Source organism: Mus caroli, chromosome 13 (assembly GCF_900094665.2).
Source record: "Mus caroli chromosome 13, CAROLI_EIJ_v1.1, whole genome shotgun sequence".
NCBI lineage: Eukaryota > Metazoa > Chordata > Mammalia > Rodentia > Muridae > Mus > Mus caroli.
In genome coordinates, this window is record NC_034582.1 from 48,336,758 (window position 1) to 48,356,190 (window position 19,433).

At 46.6% G+C, this 19,433-nt stretch overlaps 1 protein-coding gene across 1 annotated transcript in view; it reads right to left on the reverse strand.

Moving 5' to 3' along the window:
* The window catches only part of Ror2 (receptor tyrosine kinase like orphan receptor 2), a 176,428-nt gene that overhangs the window by 20,462 nt on the left and 136,533 nt on the right, over nucleotides 1-19,433 (reverse strand). The window contains exons 2-4 of the mRNA XM_021180555.2: nucleotides 15,124-15,201; nucleotides 2,378-2,665; nucleotides 1,506-1,536 (exon numbers count right to left, since the gene is read on the reverse strand). Coding sequence (XP_021036214.2) covers nucleotides 1,506-1,536; nucleotides 2,378-2,665; nucleotides 15,124-15,201 — 397 coding nt within the window. The remainder of the gene's footprint in view (nucleotides 1-1,505; nucleotides 1,537-2,377; nucleotides 2,666-15,123; nucleotides 15,202-19,433) is intronic.

A 19,433-nucleotide genomic window follows, 5' to 3' on the forward strand; every position in this document is an offset into this window, starting at 1 on the left:
AAGAAAGAAAGAAAGAAAGAAAGAAAGAAAGAAAGAAAGAAAGAAAGAAAGAAAGAAAGAACATAGTCTGGCTGACAATATGACCAAGAAAGAAAGAGACTCAGAGAGTGCATGGCACTGTAACGTCCCCAGCTAGTTCCACAAATATGCTACTTTCAGACATGGTTTAAAATGAAGAGAAAAATCAACAGTGTGGGACAGTTTCTCTAAATAACAACTTACCACTTTGGCTAAGTATATGACAAGATCGGTTTTACAGTTCTGTAAATGTACACATTCGATATTGCCTAGGTAAATATCTGTGTACACTATAATAGCCATTAAATGATGGGTAAAGAAATTCCAATAGGAAATACTCATAATGGCATGTGTATATGGGTTATGGTTGCAGTGCTGGGGGCTGAACCCAGAGCCTCATGCACGTTCCAAAGGGCTTCACCACTTTGCATATCTCCAGGAACAAGAATGTGTAATATAACAGCCTATAACTGCATATAATAGCACTTGGTATGACATGAAAGTATATGAGAAAAGAATAAAGAACTATTTCAAGTTTTTAATTGACTTGTGCCTCTCTAAAGCCACCTGTCCCTACTCTCACCCCACCCCCAACCACCCCTATCCCCCATCCCCACATCCCCCACCCCACCCACACCCACACCCCTGAGGCCATTTCTCTGTGCTGCTTCTCGACTGAGCATTCCACACATCTGCCCGGAGAGTCAGCTGCTGCTGTCCGCTCAGCTGCCTGCTGCCCCACCCTGACTCCCACTGGAACACTCAGGTTCATCATTTAGTGGGTCCCGAGGCCAGGCGGAGATGGGAGCCAGTAAACAAGTTTTGTCTTGTTGAGAGATCTGAAAGGGCCTTGTAGGAAAGGGTGGTTCCTCACTCACAGAGTCAGACAACAGAAGGAGTAACTCTCCAGCCAGAGAGAGAGGTGGCGAGCTGTAGAGCAGAGACCACCCTTCATGGCTAGCCTGCAGAGGAGTGATGTTTTACATGGAAACAAAAGCCCAAACCCAAGGCTAGAATCCACCAACGATCCTCTCTAAAGTGAACTTGAGAACCCTCTGCGTAGGGTGTCCTGATGCTCCGTGGTCATAGCTATAAAGCACAGGGGACAGAGCCCAGTGGCAGACACTGTGCAACACCCTGGGTTCAATCTTGAACACCAGAAGAAAAATATGAACTGCAGATTGGTGGTGCTGGCTCGCAGAACAAGAATGACTTCCCTGTCCACAAATACTCCTGTGAGAATCCAGCGAGCGTGCTTAGATAGCCCATTTCGTTGCCCTGTGCAATTATGGTGGCTGAAAGCAATTAACATCTGTTTTTATGATACTGTAAGTTTCCCAACTCCAATTAAATGCCTGTTCAGCTGGGCTTCCAGCCAACTTCCAGCAAACTCGGTATAGATGTGGCCATTTTAGGGCTCAAAACCTGCACACTGACACAAGAGAAACCCTCAGGATGCCGGCCAAGTGATGGAGACTCGAACTTACTGAAAATTGTGGTTCGGGCTGTGCGTCGGACCTAAAGACACAAAACAAAAAGACAAGTTATTAATATGGCCAGTGGTAAACACGGGCAATCCAGCAGCTCCCCCTAGCTGTGCCTAGGCTTCGGACTCTCCTCCCACTCATGAGACCATACGAGTGACAACAGACACCCCAGAAAGAGAACTTTCCGTGTAGGGGCATGTGTGGGCGCTTTTCCTGTCCCTGCTCGCTCCTCATCTAAACTGTATCCACAAAACCTGTTTTGCTCATTAGAGCTGGCTTTAACGTGAGCCCAGATGACAGGCCTGAGGTGCACGCTACCTGGGACCTTCCCCTACTGAGTCAAAGGAGGATAATTGACTTCTGCCATCTAATCCTGCTGTCCTATGTGACAAGCACAGAAACTCAGTACTGTTCCTGCCCGGTGGGGCCAGCTTTGCTCAGGAAGGATTGGTGTGCACGTGGGGCAGAACCACAGGAAGAGTCCTGGTGAGTGAGCCCTGGCCAGTGGTGGGAGCCACAGATGGGTCCTAGGCTTTGGTCCCTGCCATCTGTGGCATGGCCATGCTCCTCGGGAGCCTGGCCTCCTGCAGTATCGTCTTGCTGGGAACATTCCATCTCACCTTGTACGGCTAGGATGCTTTTCAGTGGCCAAGGTCTACAGGCTGCTCTGTCTGCATTTTCTGCTCTGTACTGTATTAGCAGTACATAGGCTAAAGAGCTAGCTCTCTCATGCTCCTCGAGAAAGGCTCTGAGGCAATTTCTGGATTTTTTTTGCTGACCTGTGCATGCTCAGCTACAAATACTAAACACGTCCATCGCTCTGCACTGTGAATAGTATCTGCTAGCCCTGGGCTTCTGCTGTCCACACTCACCGAGCCGCACATACAGAACCCCAGTGGCAGTGATGGTCTTCAGCCCGTTAGTAGCCACACACTGGTAGTAGCCTGTGTCTGTTGTGTCCAGGTCTTGGATCCGCAGCCGGGAGCCGTATTCTGTCTTCCGGATGATGACCCTTCGTGGCTCTTGCACAACTGGGGCGTCATTCTTCAGCCACCGCACGTTGGGAGGTGGGTTTCCTGCCACCTTGCAGTGCAGGATTGCTGTCTGGCCCTGTACAATGGTGATATTGTTGACTGGCTCCAGAAAATTCAGAAAGTAGCCTGCAGCAGATGGGGGGGTCACAGAGAGCAAACATGGTGAGATCAGGAGGAAGGGTCTGGGCTCCTGCGTGACCATCATGAGCAAAGGTGTCCCACTCTGTTTACATATAGCACATTCTAGAACACTAAGTCCATAATTTCAGCCATGGCTTCAGGAGAAACACAGCCGGGTTTGAAAGTCACTGGTCACATGACTGTTAGCGCTGGGCAGTCTGGGACACGATTTTGGCTTCTGTGTTCTGTCTGAGTCTGTTTTTTTCTCACTGTGTAGCCTGAGCTGGCCTGGAACTCATTACATAGCTCATAGCTCAGGCTGGCCTCTAACTCACAGCAATCCTTCTGCCTCAGCCTTCCAGGTGGTAGGATACAGGTCTAAGTCACCCAGCAGGTGATTCTGTTTTAAAAGACCTGATTGAATGCATGTGTTTGAGCCAGTCACACTGGTGTCCTGGCTACGCCCTGATGAAGGCTCTTTGATACCCATTTTTGCTCTAGAGAGCACACTGAAGCCCTTCCCTACTGTCTGAAGCCCTTTGGGGTGTTGTTGTTGTTGTTGTTTAAAGACAGGGTCTCATGTAGCTCAGGCTGGGCCAGAACTCCAGATCCTCCTGTCTCAAACTCCAGAGTGTTAGAATTACAACCACACGCTGCTGGACATGGCTGTGGACCCTTTAAGCATGAAGATCTCTAACAAAACCCACCGTACTCACAGAGTCACTCCTTGGAAGGTGTTCACCGGCTGCTGCCTTCTCTCTGCAAAAGGACCTCTGCCACACCCACCCTTTCCACCTTCCCAGTGCCCGCTGCTACATCCCAGCACGAGGAGTCACGCACAGGTTGACACGGAGAGTGGCAGATGCTGCTCTGACAGCACTCGCTCCCTTGGATCTGAATCACTGTATTCCATTCCTCAGAAGCAGGGCTCTGTTACAGAAAGGCCTGTGGTGGGTGCATGTCAGGGCTGAGTTCCAGATGGCACTTGGAGCAGGGTGGCCCAGATGCCTACTTTAGACCTCATCTACCCAGAAGAGAGTTACAATTTTTTTCACATAGATCTGCACATTTTCTTTTTCAGGAAGATCATTCGCCCATCCGGAATCTACCTTATACATGCACATCACTTTTATTCCTGTTGTGTCTCGTCTTCACAGTTAAAGGCTCATAGGAAAACTATGGGACACCATGAAATGCATGAATGTCCTACTATCAGTCTTAACAAATGGCCTGAACATCACGGCATAAAACAGCACAAGTTTATTGCTGCTCACACATGAGCAGCACAAAGACAGAGGTCGGGGTGTTGGTAGGGCTGGTTCTGTCCTAGGGGTCTGACTTTGAATCTGTTTGCCTTGGCTCTTCCCCAGAGACCACCCTACTCCTTGGCTCAAGGCTCCTCTGTCTATACAGTATCTCCTACTATAGACTCTGATCCTTCTGCCCCTCTGTTATAATGGCTCTGGGTTACGCAGGGGTCATCTGTAAATCCAGGGTGATATCCCCATCTACGATCCTTCGTTATGCCTACAAAAGCCGTACGCCGTGCAAGGAGATGCAGTCACAGGTTACGGAAATCAGGGCATCATGACCTCTGAGGGTGCCATCCCTGTCTACAGCATTGACTTTTCCCTTGAGAGTTTTTGTGTCGTCCTGGGTTCAATAGCTTCTGGGCTGTTGTCTTGAATCTTTACATAGCTACCAGATTCACTGACAATAGAGCCTTCTGTTGTGAACTCAAGCCCCTCTCCTGCCTTTTCTACTATTTGTTTTGTCCAGTTTTCTGGTGGATTAAAGACCAATAAAAGCTGAAATACTGCAGCACACAGAAATCAAGGCTGGACATATCCCCACAAACAACATAAAACTTTGATGGCTGGCTTTTTGCAGTACTTGACCTAGAACAGTTAAGAGGTCTGGGGTACAACCGAAAGTCTCCAGTCCCCCTATTTCTCCCTCCAAGGAATGACCATCCATCATTGCAGTTTGTATTATTTTATGCTTTCAGGAACTTTCTCTTGACAGGTCACCTTCTCTCGTTGCCTGCTTTCACTCAAACTGGTTTATGTTGGTACTGTTCTTTAATTACTGTATAATAGTCCACTATATAAATACATTGCAGCTCAGTTACTCATTTCCCAGTGGAGGAGATGTGAACTGTTTTCACATTTGGGCTTCAACAGGTTTACTGAACCATCTGCATTCACATCTGGCCCTGCGTGTGTTCAAGAGAACCTCGAGCATACCTGCTGGATGTGGAGGGACGAAGGCCTGGGAGCTGTTGTTAGTCCAAGTCTCTGCAGATGTGCCTCCTATAAATAAGTCCGTGCCCCTACCACAACTGTGACAACATTTGGTCTTGGGGGACCTTAAAGTTTTATCGATCGGATGCATGTGACGAAGTGCCATGCTGATGTATGCCACCAGTGGCTTCAGTGGTCTCTGTGAGCACCAGCATCTCCCAGAATGTGTCTTGGACACCAAGTATCTTTCTTGAAATTGCCTATTCATCTTCATTCTGTCCTCCCCCCTCCCACTGACGTCCACAGTTAATCCCTTCTCTATTAATAACCAAGGTATAAAACATGAAATTTCCCTTCAAGCTCATTAGCCACACAATAAATCATTTTAATCTTCCTATATGTGGTCAGACCCAAGTAGCTTGTAATTCATTTTAAGATTTTTTTTCTTTTACCCATGAGTTATTAAAGGTGTGCCTCTTTACAGTTGTTAATTTACTTAAGTGCATGTGTGCATGGGCACACATACCACCTCATGTATGTGGATGAACATCAGAAGAAAATGAAGGAGTGAGTCCTTTCCTTTTCCCCTCACGTGGGTCCCAGGGACCAAGTCAATGACTTCTGGCTTGGCCGCAGGCATCATTACTCAATGAACCATCTTACCAGCCCAGCCCTAAAGGTGTGCGTTAGTTTTACCCAGTTTTTGTTGTTTTGGCTATTGTATTTGTTTTCTAAAAGAAAAATAAGCTTTAGGGACTAGGAAGATGGCTTAAGAGATAAAGGTGCTTACCACCAATCCCGATGACCTGAGTTTGACTCCTAGGACCTATGGCATAACACACACACATAAATTAATGAAATGTAATTTAAGATATTTAAAAACTTGCTTGAGAACCGCTCAAAGCACTGGCGGTTCTTCTAGAGGTTCCAGGTTCAATTCCAGTACCAACAGGAAGGCTCACAACCATATATAACTCCAGTTTCAGGGGATTCAGTGCCCTCTTCTGGCTTCCACAGGCATGAGGCACACAAAAGGCTCACAGACACGCAGGGAAAACACCCACACATATTAAATGTGTGGTGGGGGTGGCAAAAAAAATCCCAAAGACAACAAATATCCTTTCTTTAAAACAGTATCTCTTATGTGATGATGATTCTTTGAGGCCAACGAGATTCATTCTGCAGCCCAATCTGGATTGGATTCTTGTAGACAGTCTACATGTGTTAGGTGGTGATGTTTTCTCTGGCAGCACAGAAGTTTGTATGTGCTCAATCAATCTTGCCTGCTTGATGATGGCGATTTTGCTATGCTTATCAGCCATTTCCATGAGGGATTTGCTCACCGATTCTCTGTCAAATAGCTATCAGCAGTTCTCTTGACTTCCACTTAACTACTAGAATCCTTGTAGCGAGGGTCATCAACCCTCAAGTTTACCACATCATGCATTCCTTACTGTGGAGTGCATTTGTCTAGAACAGTTTCTAATCTATCAAAGGTACCTCAAGATGCTGGTTAAAACAGTTCTACTTTCGCTTGCCTAATAGTTTACCATTTTTATGATATTTTACTCTTTATGAACCTTATAAATTGTGTATAATTTTATACACAAGCCTATGAATGCTTTGATATATGAATTTTAAATGAGTTTTAATGTTTTCATTTTGCCTATTAATTCTTTTTGCTTTATTTTAAAATGAATCGTTAATGACTCTCTACTCTGCTCATAACTAGTTTGACAGTTATAGATTCGTAATTAAACTACTTTTAATCAGCATCATGCTTCACCTGACAAAGCTGCCCAAACACAAGAAACTTTAAATGCTGGAATATAAACACCCCTCCCTCCTAGACCTTGCTCACAAGAGGAGTCCCTGCCTCTCAGTTCTTAATCATGCTCTGGTTTCAATCAGTTGTGATCACTAGTGTTGCTTTTTATTGTCAGGGTTCCTTGACATCAGCCAAGTTATTAACTCTTTCCTCAGCGCCACTTCCTGTCTTTTTTCTTCCTCTTATGTTCAGCTCAAGTCAGCCAGAATCACATCAGTGCTTTGGGTGATAGACTGAGGTTGTACATTTATTCTTACTGTAAATGTATGTGATACTTTGACCTTGCTGAGTAGTTTAGCTGGGTATAGAACTCTAGTGAAGCAGTGATGTCTTTCACCTCTACTAGAAACTGCAATTCTGTCAGTTCCCATTGTTTGTTGTCCCCCTGTCTTTTCCATCCTAAGCATCTGCTCTTACAACCACACAATTACTTTTATGTTAGTCTCTTCAGACCTTAGCTCCTTTCCTCAAGCCTGAAAACTCATGCATTTGTCAATGTAGTAAGATTTCCTATCAGTGTTTCATGAAATCCTGCCTTCATTCCTCCCCTACATTTCTCATTTGGGATATTCAGTGTAGCTCATTTGGGATATTCAGGTGGCTCTCTGATGTTGTTTCTACACAGTCTAAAATGTTCTTTAACCTGTCTATCCAATTTCTCAATTCGTAGGCATTGCTTCTATAAGGTCTGCTTGGTTCCCTTTTGAATCCACCACTTGTTCTTCTGATGATTTTCATTCTTTCCTATAAAGAACAAGTCCCCTGGCTTCACTGTGTACTGGCCATCCACTCATCCTGTACAGAGCTCTGTGAGTGTGCTTTGTAATTTTTCATGGTAGGATTTCTTTGAAAATAGCTTGAGAATAGGATAGGAATAGCTTATTCCTCAATAAGATGGTGCTATGTATCATCCTAATTATCTGGCTTTGGATTTCCCATAAAATCCTGGCCATAGGACTCTGATTCCAAGTGAGTGTCAGCTCAAGTCTGCTTGGATACCTTCTCAGATGTTCCCCAACCTGAACCAGGTCCTTCTTGGCTCCTTGGCTTCCCCAGAACATCAGCTCTTAGCTTTGAGTGAGAGGCTTGCCCACAATGACTCAGTGCTGTAGAACCTAAGGGTTTATTTCTGGCTTGATATTAGAAGTCGAAATTATTGAGGAAACTGAAGCAGTGTAACAGCATCCATAGTTGGAAGAAGACTTAAAAGGCCTGATATGGTGTCATGAGTTGAATATGCTTGGCCCAGGGAATGGCACTATCAGGAGGTGTGGCCTTGTTGGAGTAGGTGTGTCACTGTGGGTGTAGGCTTTAAAACCCTCATTCTAGATGCCTGGAGGTCAATATTCTCCTAGCAGCCTTCAGATGAAGATGCAGAACTCTCAGCTCCTCCTGCACCATTCCTGCCTGGATACTGCCATGCTGCCAATTAAATGTTGTCCTTATAAGAGTTGCCTTGGTCATGGTGTCAGTTCACAACAGTAAAACCCTAACACAGAATTGGTACTAGGTATTGCTGTGATAGGTCTGATATGCTTTTGTCTGGAAGAATGTGGATTTTAGGACTTTGAATTTGGAAAGCAGTGGAATGTTTTAAATGGGGCTTAATGGGCTATCCTAGTAAGAATATAAAAGGCTTTGTTGCTAAGATTGAATTGAACTGTGCAGAGCTGGTCCAAAAGGATTCAGTGGAGAAGAATTTCAGTATGTGGCCTAGAGACTATTTTTGTGGTATTTTGGTGAAGATTGTGGCTGTTTTTTCCCATTGTCTGAAGAATCTACCTGAGTCTAAGGGAAAGAGACTTATATTAATTGCATTGACAAAGGAAATCTCAAAAAAAAAAAAAAGAAAAAAAGTCCAAGAGATACTTTGTTCTCTGGTTAAGTCTCACAAAGAGCATTTTGAACAAGCACAGCAGGCTTAGAAAGGAAAAATATAAAATATATGGTTCAAGTATTAAAGGGGCACCAGGAAGTGAAATGGAGCTGATTAAAGGATTTGGAGGTCAAATCCCATCCAGCTAAGTTTAGATCCAGGCATGCTGGTATATACCTTTAATCCCAGAAGAACAAAGCCAAACATATCTCTGAGTTCAAGGCTTAACGTGTGTGTGTGGGGGCGGGGGGGGGGGGAGAGAACAGGTACTGGGTGAAGAAAAGCTTAAATCCAGCCATGGTGGTATACACCTTTAATCCCAGCATGACAGGAGACAGAGTTATGCAGATCTCTGAGTTCAAGGTCAATCTATAGAACAAGTTCCTGGAAAACCAAGCTTGGGCAGTGAGGGAGTTGGAAAACAGAAAGCTGGTAATAGAATAAGGGAGCTCTGGCTATAGAGTGAAAATAGAAGGAACTACTGGGACAATTGATGCTGGCTAGCGACGATTTAGAAGAGATCAGCACCACTGAGGTGAAATCTTCAGGGAAGTGTTTTCTGAGAGCACAAAGAAGCTGTGTTCCAGAGAGAGCCAAGGTTGTAACTCGTGCTGCAGCTGTACTTGGTAATATGTAAGAATCACCCAGGAGGTACTGGTTTTAAAGGCTGAAAGGGTCATGAAGAACAGCTGAGGCTTGCAACTATGAGAGGCCATGGAAGGCCATTGGTGAAGGTGCAGCCTCAGTTGTAGTTGACAGCCCAAGACTGAAGAGATCTTGAAAATAAGTTGAGGCTTGGCACCATGAAGAGAGCCTATGAGAGGCTAGTGGTAAAGCATAGTTGTAGCAGAAGACCTCAGTGTATTGGAGATGCCAGTTCCATGGGATGATCACCAAGAACAGCAGCAGCAGCAGTGGATTGGATCAACCTGAGTTTAAAGTGGCACAGAGGGCAGAGCTGGAAAAGTAACGCCAGCCCTTTGGAGAAGGCCAGCATTGAAACAAGAAGCTGTAACATTGAAGTTGCCTTGGAGACTCCAAGATTTTTGAGATGCCAAAGCCATAGGCTATCTCCTGAGGAATGCTGCTACCAACAGGGAGTGGAACCAGCCCAGGAAAAGAAGTTTGTTGTAGTCAACAAAGATCAAAAAGCAGTTGGAGATCTGAAAACTGCTTAGACATTAGACATGGAGATGCAGAGTTTGGAGTCTGTCCAGCTGGTTTCTGTCTTGATTTGGGGATTACAGTTAAGTGATTGGATGACTCTCAGAAGAGACTTTGAACTTTGGACTTTTAACATTGTTGATATTGCTGTGGACTATGGGGACTTTGGAAGTTGCACTAAAGGTACTTTCTGCTATGGCTAGATATGGGTTCCATAGACTCAAAATGTGTTTAAACAAGCCTATGGGGGCAAAGGAGTGGAATGTCATGGTTTGAATATGCTTGGTTCAGGGAGTGGCACTATCAGGAGGTGTGGCCTTGTTGGAGTAGGTGTGTCACTGTGGGCATGGGCTTTAAGGCCCTCATCCTAGCTGCCTGGAGGTCAGTATTCTCCTAGGAGCCTTCCGATGAAGATGTAGAACTCTCAGTTCCTCCTGCACCATGCCTGCCTGGATGCTGCCATGCTCCAACCTTGATGATAATGATCTGAACCTCTGAACCTGTAAGCCAGCCCCAATTAAATGTTTTTATAAGAGTTGCCTTGGTCATGGTGTCTGTTCACAGCAGTAAAATCCTACCTAAGACACATGGACATTCCTTTATTTTATGAAAAGCTCACTTGATTTTTTATCCTGGCCCATCACTTCTCCTTGGAAGGAATCCTGCGCTCTCCAGTTCCTAGTTCTAGAAGGAAACACTGAAGCCCTTACTCTCCGTCTGGATCTTCTAACCCTGGGCCCTCTCCTCCACGGTGTCTACTCTCTGAAGTTGTTCCACTCCAAATGTTTTGCCTTCGACATTTCTAACTGCTCTTTGGCTAGGACACCTACGTCCTACTGGTGTCTGTTCTGAAATCCACAGACTTATCAAGTCTGCAGCATAGCCTCAGGGCCACCCTACTCTTCAACGTAGAATTCAATTCCCTTTCATGGGACTCTTGAACATCAGGAATCAGGAAGGTCAGATTGTTCTCCAAGGCTGCAAATGTAGAGAGCTACTTAGAACAGCCCCTGCCCCGGCAGACCTGGGCTGTTCCTTTTAATCCCTTCCTTTCTCTTTCTGGCTCCTGGGCATCGCTCCATTTTTCTGGTATGTTTGCCAAAGCATTTACAGCGTTTCCTAATATTTTTACCAAGCACGTGCATGTCGCTGACCCGAGAGAGCTGCCAAGTGAGCTTGGCATACCATTCTCTCCATCATCAATTCTCCTGAGGCCAAACCTGAAAGCAGGCTAGAGAGCAAGATCCCTGGAGACTGTGCACCAAACCCCTTCCCCCTTGGGGTTGAATCTGCAGCCGGCCAGTTAACCTCTCAGCGAAATATAAGGCTCACACGGATCACTTTCTAAGCTCTCCGTTAGCTCGCAGACATTGCTTTGAGCAGCCTCAAAACCTCTGATCAGGTTATAAGTGCCCAGGCAGCACTGATGGAGAATTTCATTGAAGACCTGGCTAACACAGGCCTTCGATGGCATGGATAGGAAGAGAAATTCCCCATTTCAATTCTTCCATATGAGTTCCCCTTCTGCATGAGACAACCTTAACTGCCCATGCAAAGAGCTTCATCTCTGCAGCAGCCTGGTCAGCTCTATGCAGGGGGTGAATCCAGACATTAAGAGATCCCAGAGACTAAAGGAGACTCTCATCGCCAGAAAACGGCACCCATCTGCCCATTGCACACAGATCAATGATTAATGATTTTTATAGCCCAATCAAGTACCCAGACGGTCACCCATGTTGTCAAATGACTTAGGACCACCCCCCACCCCCGCCACCTCCCCCAACTGGCTTCCTAATCAGGGCAACCCGGTGTAGGAAAGGAAATAAAGAAAGCCTTCTGTGCCCGGGGTCACAAGGTCATGGGGTTTCGATTGGTGGGAAACAAAACAGACAATTTCCTGGAGGGGGCAAGTGAAAAGGAGACCCTGAGGGTCGCAGGAGGGAGGTAAAGCTGCCAACTTCAGAGGAAAATATTTACAGGTCAATAAACCAGCCAGAGGCCAGATCAGGGGCCTGGGTTCAGGCTTCCCTGTGCAGCGTGCACAGAGCCACTGCTGAAAATGGGGGAAAGAGAAGGGGATGAAAGACCCTGGGGAAAATAAGAAGACAAACGAAGGTGGGGGTGCGGGGGGGGGGGCGCATGAGAGAGCTTCGTCAGTGAAGTGCTTGCTCTGAAAGCAAGAGGCCGAGTTCCAGCCAAACCCCTAGTACGAGGTGTGGAGGCATGTGTTTGCAATCGAAGCACTGGCTGGTTCCTGGGGCTCGCTCCCTAGCCAGCCCAGCCAAGCCAGTAATATCCAGGAGAAAGCAAGACTGTCTCAAAATAGAAAAAAAAAAAAAAGAAAGAAAAATGATATCTGAGGGACAGACACTGAACTTTTCTCTGGTTTCTACACGCATACACTTACATGTGCATGTATGATCCCCACAAGTGCTTCTGCATATGTATGCATGCGAAAACATGTAAGCAGGCACACAGTCTCTCTCCTCTTACTTACACACACACACACACACACACACACACACACACACACACACACACAGCGGAACCTGAGAGACAGAGGCCACTCAATGGTGTTTAGCTGGTGTTTTACTTATTTATTCATTCTTTCACTTAGCGTGTGTATATGTGTGTGTGTGTGTGTAGTGTGTGTGTGTGTGTGTGTGTGTGTATGTATTTTACACAGAAGAGTGAGTCCCTAGTGCAGGTGTGAATCACGTATGTAGCTAAGAACGGCCTTGAATTTCTGCTCCTCTTGCCTCTACCTCCCAAATGCTGGGATTACAGGTATGAACCCCGCCCCCTCCATCCAATTTATGCAATCCAGAAGCTCAAACTCAGGACTCAGTGAATGCTGGGAAAACACTCTTCATCATAACTATAGCCTGAGTCCATTCCCCAAATCTTAACACTGAGCTCTGAAGCAGGTAACGGTGGGTGTGGTCTTCTCTAACTTGGGATCATTGGGTATCTTTTCAACTTAAGACAAGCAGAGTGGGCTCAGAAGCACTGGCCAGGGTCCTGCTAAGCAGGTGTGAATATGAACAAACGAATACAGGAAAAGTGTCAGAAGCCAGAACAATGTCACCCCAAGACAAGTGCCAAGGGATGCCAAAGGCCACCTGCAACTCCCAAAGTTCAGGGAGATGACAGGCAGAGGTACCTCTAAGCCTCAGAAGGGGCCACTCCTGCTGACATCTGGATTTTGAACATCCAGAACTCAGAGATTGTATCTCTGCTGCGGTAGGCTATGTCCCAATATGTGAAGCTCTGTTACAAGCTTCATTTAGCCTTCCACATATTAGGTTCCTCAACATAGGGCCTGAAGATCTGAAGATGAAGAAGAAGGAATGTGGAGGGAAGACAGACCTGCAAACAGTTGACACCCACCACCTCTTAAAGGGACAGGCGCACATGCAGAGGGCCAGACAGACAGACATGAACAGCTTATTGTAGCATGAGTTGGGTCCCAGCAAAGACAAAGTACTGTGATCTATGTCACCTGAGGTTACAGCAGAAAGACAGGGGCTGTGGTCCCTCCACCCAACTGAAATTCCATTGTTCTGGGGACAGTTCTGTCCACCAGGCAGAGACTTTCCTCAGTGTTCCTTGTCAAGAATCGCCTGCTGGTGGGCAGCACCAGGGCCCAAGTCGTATCCACACAGATAAGTCAGGCAGCTCTTAGCTGTTGGCCTGACCTCTTGGGTCTGGCCTTCTGGGGAGTGTCGCACTAGCCCATGACAAGGTCAGAAACTAACAATCAGTCTACACATTCTGTAGCGTAAACTAGTTCTTGGAGGTGAAAGTGGGGAGATGCTCAGCTGGTAAAGCACTTCCTAGAAAAGCAGAAGGATCTAATTTCTATCCCCAGAACCCACACACAACGCACACAGCTGTTATCCCTACTCTAGAGAAGTGGCGAGAGACCACCTCTGAGGCTCACCTAGCCATGCTGGCTACCTCCAGGATCCACAGGACACTGCTTGTCAAAAATCAAAATGGAAAGCCACAGAGGAGCTGAGGCTGACCTCCAGCCTCCATGAGCAACTGCACACAAAAGTGCACACCCAGGTGAACACTATGTCCAACACACTCACACACACAAGAACCTGCAGCTGAACATCATAGCTTGTATCCGTCGCGTCTGGTCTCCTTGTTTCTCCATAGTAGTCAGCAATGGCTCTGAATATTGATCTGCATGGGTTTTGTTCAATTTTGCTCCCACCCTGAGTGGAAAGGGCCTGGCATCAAGGAGTGGTCCTAGCTCGTGGCCACAAGGCTCCTGAGAGTGCCCTCATCCTCTTTGATGGGGCAGCTTCACAGTTAAAGTGTGATGGTGACTTATTCTGATGCTAAAACCATTCCTTTGCATGGCCCTCCATGCTTGCTGAGGACAGATGGAGGACAGGTGGCACCACCTGTCCTGCCCATTCCCCAGGCATCTGTCTGGTGTTGCAGGACATGCTGTGTTAATAAACGTTCCGTCTGGCAGGTTGGAGCTTCTGCCTGGCTACTGGATGTGAACCAGATGGAAGATGGTATCAGCAGAAGCACTAAGCACGACACTCCCCTACAAATGAGGCTCACAGCTCATTCCCTAAGCTTCTCTACATGAGACCTCTAATCAAACTTTTTCTTGCTTGCCCAGTTAGGAAACAGTCCTAGAGAATGAAGAATATTCCAGTGGATGGCCCACATCAAGAAGTATATTGACGGCAATAATTGGGGGGGGGTATTTCTGAAAAGAATGTACTGCTTCTTCAAGGAAGTAGACCATTTGGTCTCTCTTGTTCTGTCAATAAGGTACACCCATAACACCTATGAGATATGGTAGGTGAGCAAGGTGCCTACAGAAAACTTCCAGGACACCCGGAAGCCACCATAAGAGCCACCACAAGGGGACACAGAACTCTCCTTCAGATGACAGCACAGAACAGTGTCATCCTCTGAGACACCACCACATGGCTATTTCATTGAGAGGAATAAATATGAGGGTGGGAGATAGTTATCAGCAGCTGTTTAACAAAGGTCCAAGATGCAAGGCTGGCCACCAAGGCGTTTCTCAGAACCTCAGAAAGCACAAGGCCCTTTCCTCCCCAACTGGCTACATTGCCCACAGCTTCTCTGCTGGATTCCAATAAGCCTCATCAACTCCCAAAGTCTTTCCTGGGGGTAGAAAAAAGACTTTGTGTACAGATCTCACATGTCCAGCAATGGACCAGCCACAAGCCAGGGGACCCCCCCCCCTCATCATTTGCTTGATCGGGCAGGTCCAGCCCCCAGGGACAAGGGCAAAGCAGCCACCCCGTGATTCTCTGTAGTGACCACAACAGCAGCTATTTTTCTATCTTACCTTTCAGAGTGGGAAGTGGGCTGTCCGGTCCATCAGGTTGTCCCAAGGTGTCAATGGCCTCCGAATCTTCCACTTCACCTGGAAGCAAGAGCACACACACATGAGACGTGGCTTTTACTGGGGCAGATGCTGTCAGAGCAAGCTTGCTCGGCACCAGCAAATACGTTGGAAGAAGACGCTATGGCAATAGCTATTGGCTTTCATAGAATCTGATTTCATGATGTGATAAAAAGTGGCTTTTTAATTTATCTCCAAAACAGCACAGACCAGTAGCACTTGGGAAAGAAGCCCTCTATGTCACCAGGCAGGAGAGGAACAGGAGAGGGAACAAGGAAAAAAAAGACAAAGAAAAGAGAGAACCGGTTACCAAAATGAAGGATTCTGAGCTAAGATGGATGGAAGTTCTAGGTCATTAAGAGAAAAATGCAGAACAACACACACACACACACACACACACACACACACACCTTTTGTCTCCCTCATAGAGCCCAGACTGGCCTCAAACTCACTATGTAACCAAAGACGACCTTGAACGGCTCCTCCTGCCTCTACTTCCCAGGTAGGAGGACTGGTGTGTGTCACCACATCAGGCTCTGGGAATTAGAACTTTCTTAAGCAACTCATCCCCCGCATCCCCAGACCTGATATGATGGTCTTACAGCTGTCAATGACCGAAGTGTGTTCTTTACAAGGATAGCTGAACACTACTTCGGAGAGGACAGCCATCTACCCAGAGACAGCCATCTACCCAGAGACAGCCATCTACCCAGAGACAGCCATCTACCCAGAGACAGCCATCTACCCAGAGAGCACAGAATATGCCAGGTGGAATAGCCCCCACTGCATTGGAACGGGGAAAACAAGTGTGGATTTGGACACATCTCCATATATGGACAGTAAGGGGCTCACTGTCATTCAGTTGGGGAAGGGGTGGGTGCACTACCAAACCAAGAAGCTCTCACATGCCCGCCTCCCAATTCCCAACAGCCACCTAACCTATCACATTTTCTTCCAGCCTTCACCGAGGGCCCAGGCTTCAAGGGGGTCCTGCAGGCTGAGGGTAAGGCACGATGAAGTTTGGGGTGACCTGCACCTTCCACTCAGATGTAAAACACCAAAAGACTGGCCAACATACCCATCTAAAAAGAGGGAGCTGTTTATATGGTGATCCCTGAGGACACTGTTGTAAGTTGGACAGGCCGGGCACAAAACAGCAAATCCAGTGTGACTGTGCTCATCTGAGGTCCCTAGAGTTGCTAGAGTCACAGAGACAAGGAAGAATGGTGGATGGCAGGCTCCGATGTGACAGAGATGGGGAGCCAGGATTTGGTAGAGACACAGTTTCGACTGAGGGAGAAGAAAATGTCAGCATGACCCTGAACATCACCAACCCTACAACACTGTCATCTAAATGGTAAAAATGGCTCCTTTCACTTTATGCACACTGAGTCCAATTCAAGATCCCCCCACCCTCACCCCCGGTGATGCTTAGAATGAGAAATGTCTGAACACTTGGTGTCCAGCAGGCAGTGCTGTTTAGGAAGGTCATGGAACCTTTGGGAGGCAGCCTAGCTGAAGGAAGTATGTCAGAAGTATGCTACCGGGAATAGACAGGCTTTGAGAGCCTTGTTCCATTTCCAGATTGCTTTATACGCTTCATGTTGGTGGTGAAAGATGTGATTGCTTGGCTTCCTGCTCTAGCTGCCTGTTGCCACACCCTCCTGTCCCCCACCTCCCTGCCATTCTAGACTCTCCTTCTGGAACCATGAGCCCAAATAAACTCATTCTTCCATGAGATGCATTTAGCCATGATGTTTTATCATCACAGCAACAGCAATAACAACAACACACTATTAAAATATCAAAGTTTACAATTCGGTATCGGGTGACTTCCGGTTAGTATGGGAGCCAAGAATTACCCAAACAGCCTCACTTCAGAGACTTCTTCAGAGGAAGTCTTGCCTGGTGAACTAAAGGTCCAGCTGTGATTTTGGGGCAGAGCCAGGGACCGGGTTCTTCAGCTCACTTACTCTTGAATGCACAGGTCTCTAAGCTGGTTCTAGGCTGGGTCAAGTATCTCTGTTTGCACGGTGGCCTCCATGCCACAGGGCTCCCAAAATCCATGTCCAACTGTGGTGCCTTTGGCCTCTGTCTCCTCCCCACCTGCATGGCAGGCTTATGTCTGACCGCTCTCATTTTCTAATTCTGTTTTCCCATCCTTCCTGGTTAAACTCACCCACACCACTTTTCATAAAATATTAGTTGGAAACTAATGTTTTAATTCTTTAAACCTCTCCGAAGCCCTCGCTATCCCCGGGGCAATCAGATGGACCTCCCTGGACCAACAGCAGGCACTCTGATCTCAGAATAGCTGGAGCCCAGCAAGTGCTGAGTTAGGGAAGAAGTTGTCATTGAAGCCAAGATGGGGCGGCTGGAGAGATAGATCCATAAGCACTTTATCAGTTCAGCAGAACTCAACCCACAGAATCCACACTTTAAAAAAAAATCCATTCCCAGAAGCCAATGTCCTGTGGCTACTTTGCCTATTGAACAAACAGAATACTTATAATCTCAGTGCTGGAGTAACAGAGACAGCAGGTCCCTGGGGCCTATTTGGGGAGTTCCAGGTCAGTGAGAGACCCCATCATAAGCATTAAGTTGGATGGTCAAGGTATGGTCACTGGCTTCCACATAAGGCACCCACAAATGGGTATGCATTAGCACAGACACAATTTTTCAAAAAGGCAAAAGCAGGGGTTGTGCAAGGCTGCTAACAAATGTCTGCCTGAGAAAGACACTTCAGCTTGATGTTTCAAACTGGCATGCTCCACAGGCTGTCACTCAGCACCATGTAGGCATAGAGAGGCCGCGTGGAATCAAACATACTGGTGCTGTGTACACACACAGTGAGAGAAGCAAAAAAGTCACTGACTGCCCAGAAACCCACAAACAGTGTGAAGCAGTCAAGTAAGTATCCACCCTGAACCAAAATGACAGCCTCGTGCCCAGTGCTACCGGTGGGGAAGTCCTGCTTCCTCTCCGTTAACTTTGGATGGAGAGACCAAGGCGTGTTCCAGAGTGGATGTCACCTGCAGTGTGGTGGCTGGCACGTGAGAGCAAAGTCACTCTTGACACTCAAGGGTAGCATCTCACAGGGAGTGTTTTCTGCCGTACACTGGGGTTTGTTTCTTGTTCCTTCCGTCCTCATGTGCTAAGTCAATGAGGACTTTTAAGTAAACTAACATATCATCCACATGATACAATATGATTAGAGAACTAGGTGAGCAATCTGGTATGCTGATACAAACACTCCCCTACACACACACACACACACACACACACACACACACACACACACACACAGTCCTGGGACTTGGATGTGAGAATGTTCAGGTGTTCTGTTTCCTCTGCAGCTACAAGTAGCCAGGATTTCAGGATATCCAGACCCTGAGGTCCTCCTAATGACAGCATTCATTTCTGCAGAACTGGACTGGCTCTGGGCACTGTGGCTTCCTGAAACCGATAAGAAAAATGGGAGAGGGACAGAGGTGAACTAGATGATAGGAGAAATGTAATTAGGGCCCAACAGGACCTTTCTTGGCCTTAAAAAATGGCTAAGTATACCTTGAATGAACACACACACAAACCACCCAGACTCTACCTCTATGCCCAAACCCAGTATTGTTGCTACTTTGAATAGCTTAATTTTTTTTCAAGAATGAATACACACCAGGTGATTATTTCCAACTAAGATATGTCATATACAATAAAATGTGATGTATTTTATTGGTAGAGTTTAGTAGCTTTTAAAAAAAAACCATAATCACGATCAAATTTGACACTATCCATCACCTATCCCACATCACCACCACAGAGAAACGTTGATCCCATTATCAGACACCCTCATCCCAGTTCCCCCTGACCCTGGCAAGCATCACTGCTAAGCCCTCTCTATACATTCCCTATATGGGACACTACATACAAACACAGTTATAGAAGTAAAATGGAAAAGAAAGAGGGAAAGTGGGGCTGGTGAGACAGCTCAGCGGGTAAGGCACTGACTGCTCTCCTGAAGGTCCTGAGTTCAAATCCCAGCAACCACCCTCTTCTGATGCGTCTAAAGTCAGTTAACAGTGTACTTATGCATAATAATAAATAAATCTTTGGCCCAGAGCAAGCAGGGACTGAGTAAGCTGGACTACCCGGAGTGAGCAGAGGTCCTAAAAATTCAGTTCCCAACAACCACATGAAGGCTCAACAGCCATCTGTGCAGCTACATCATACTCACATTAATTAATTAATTAATTAAT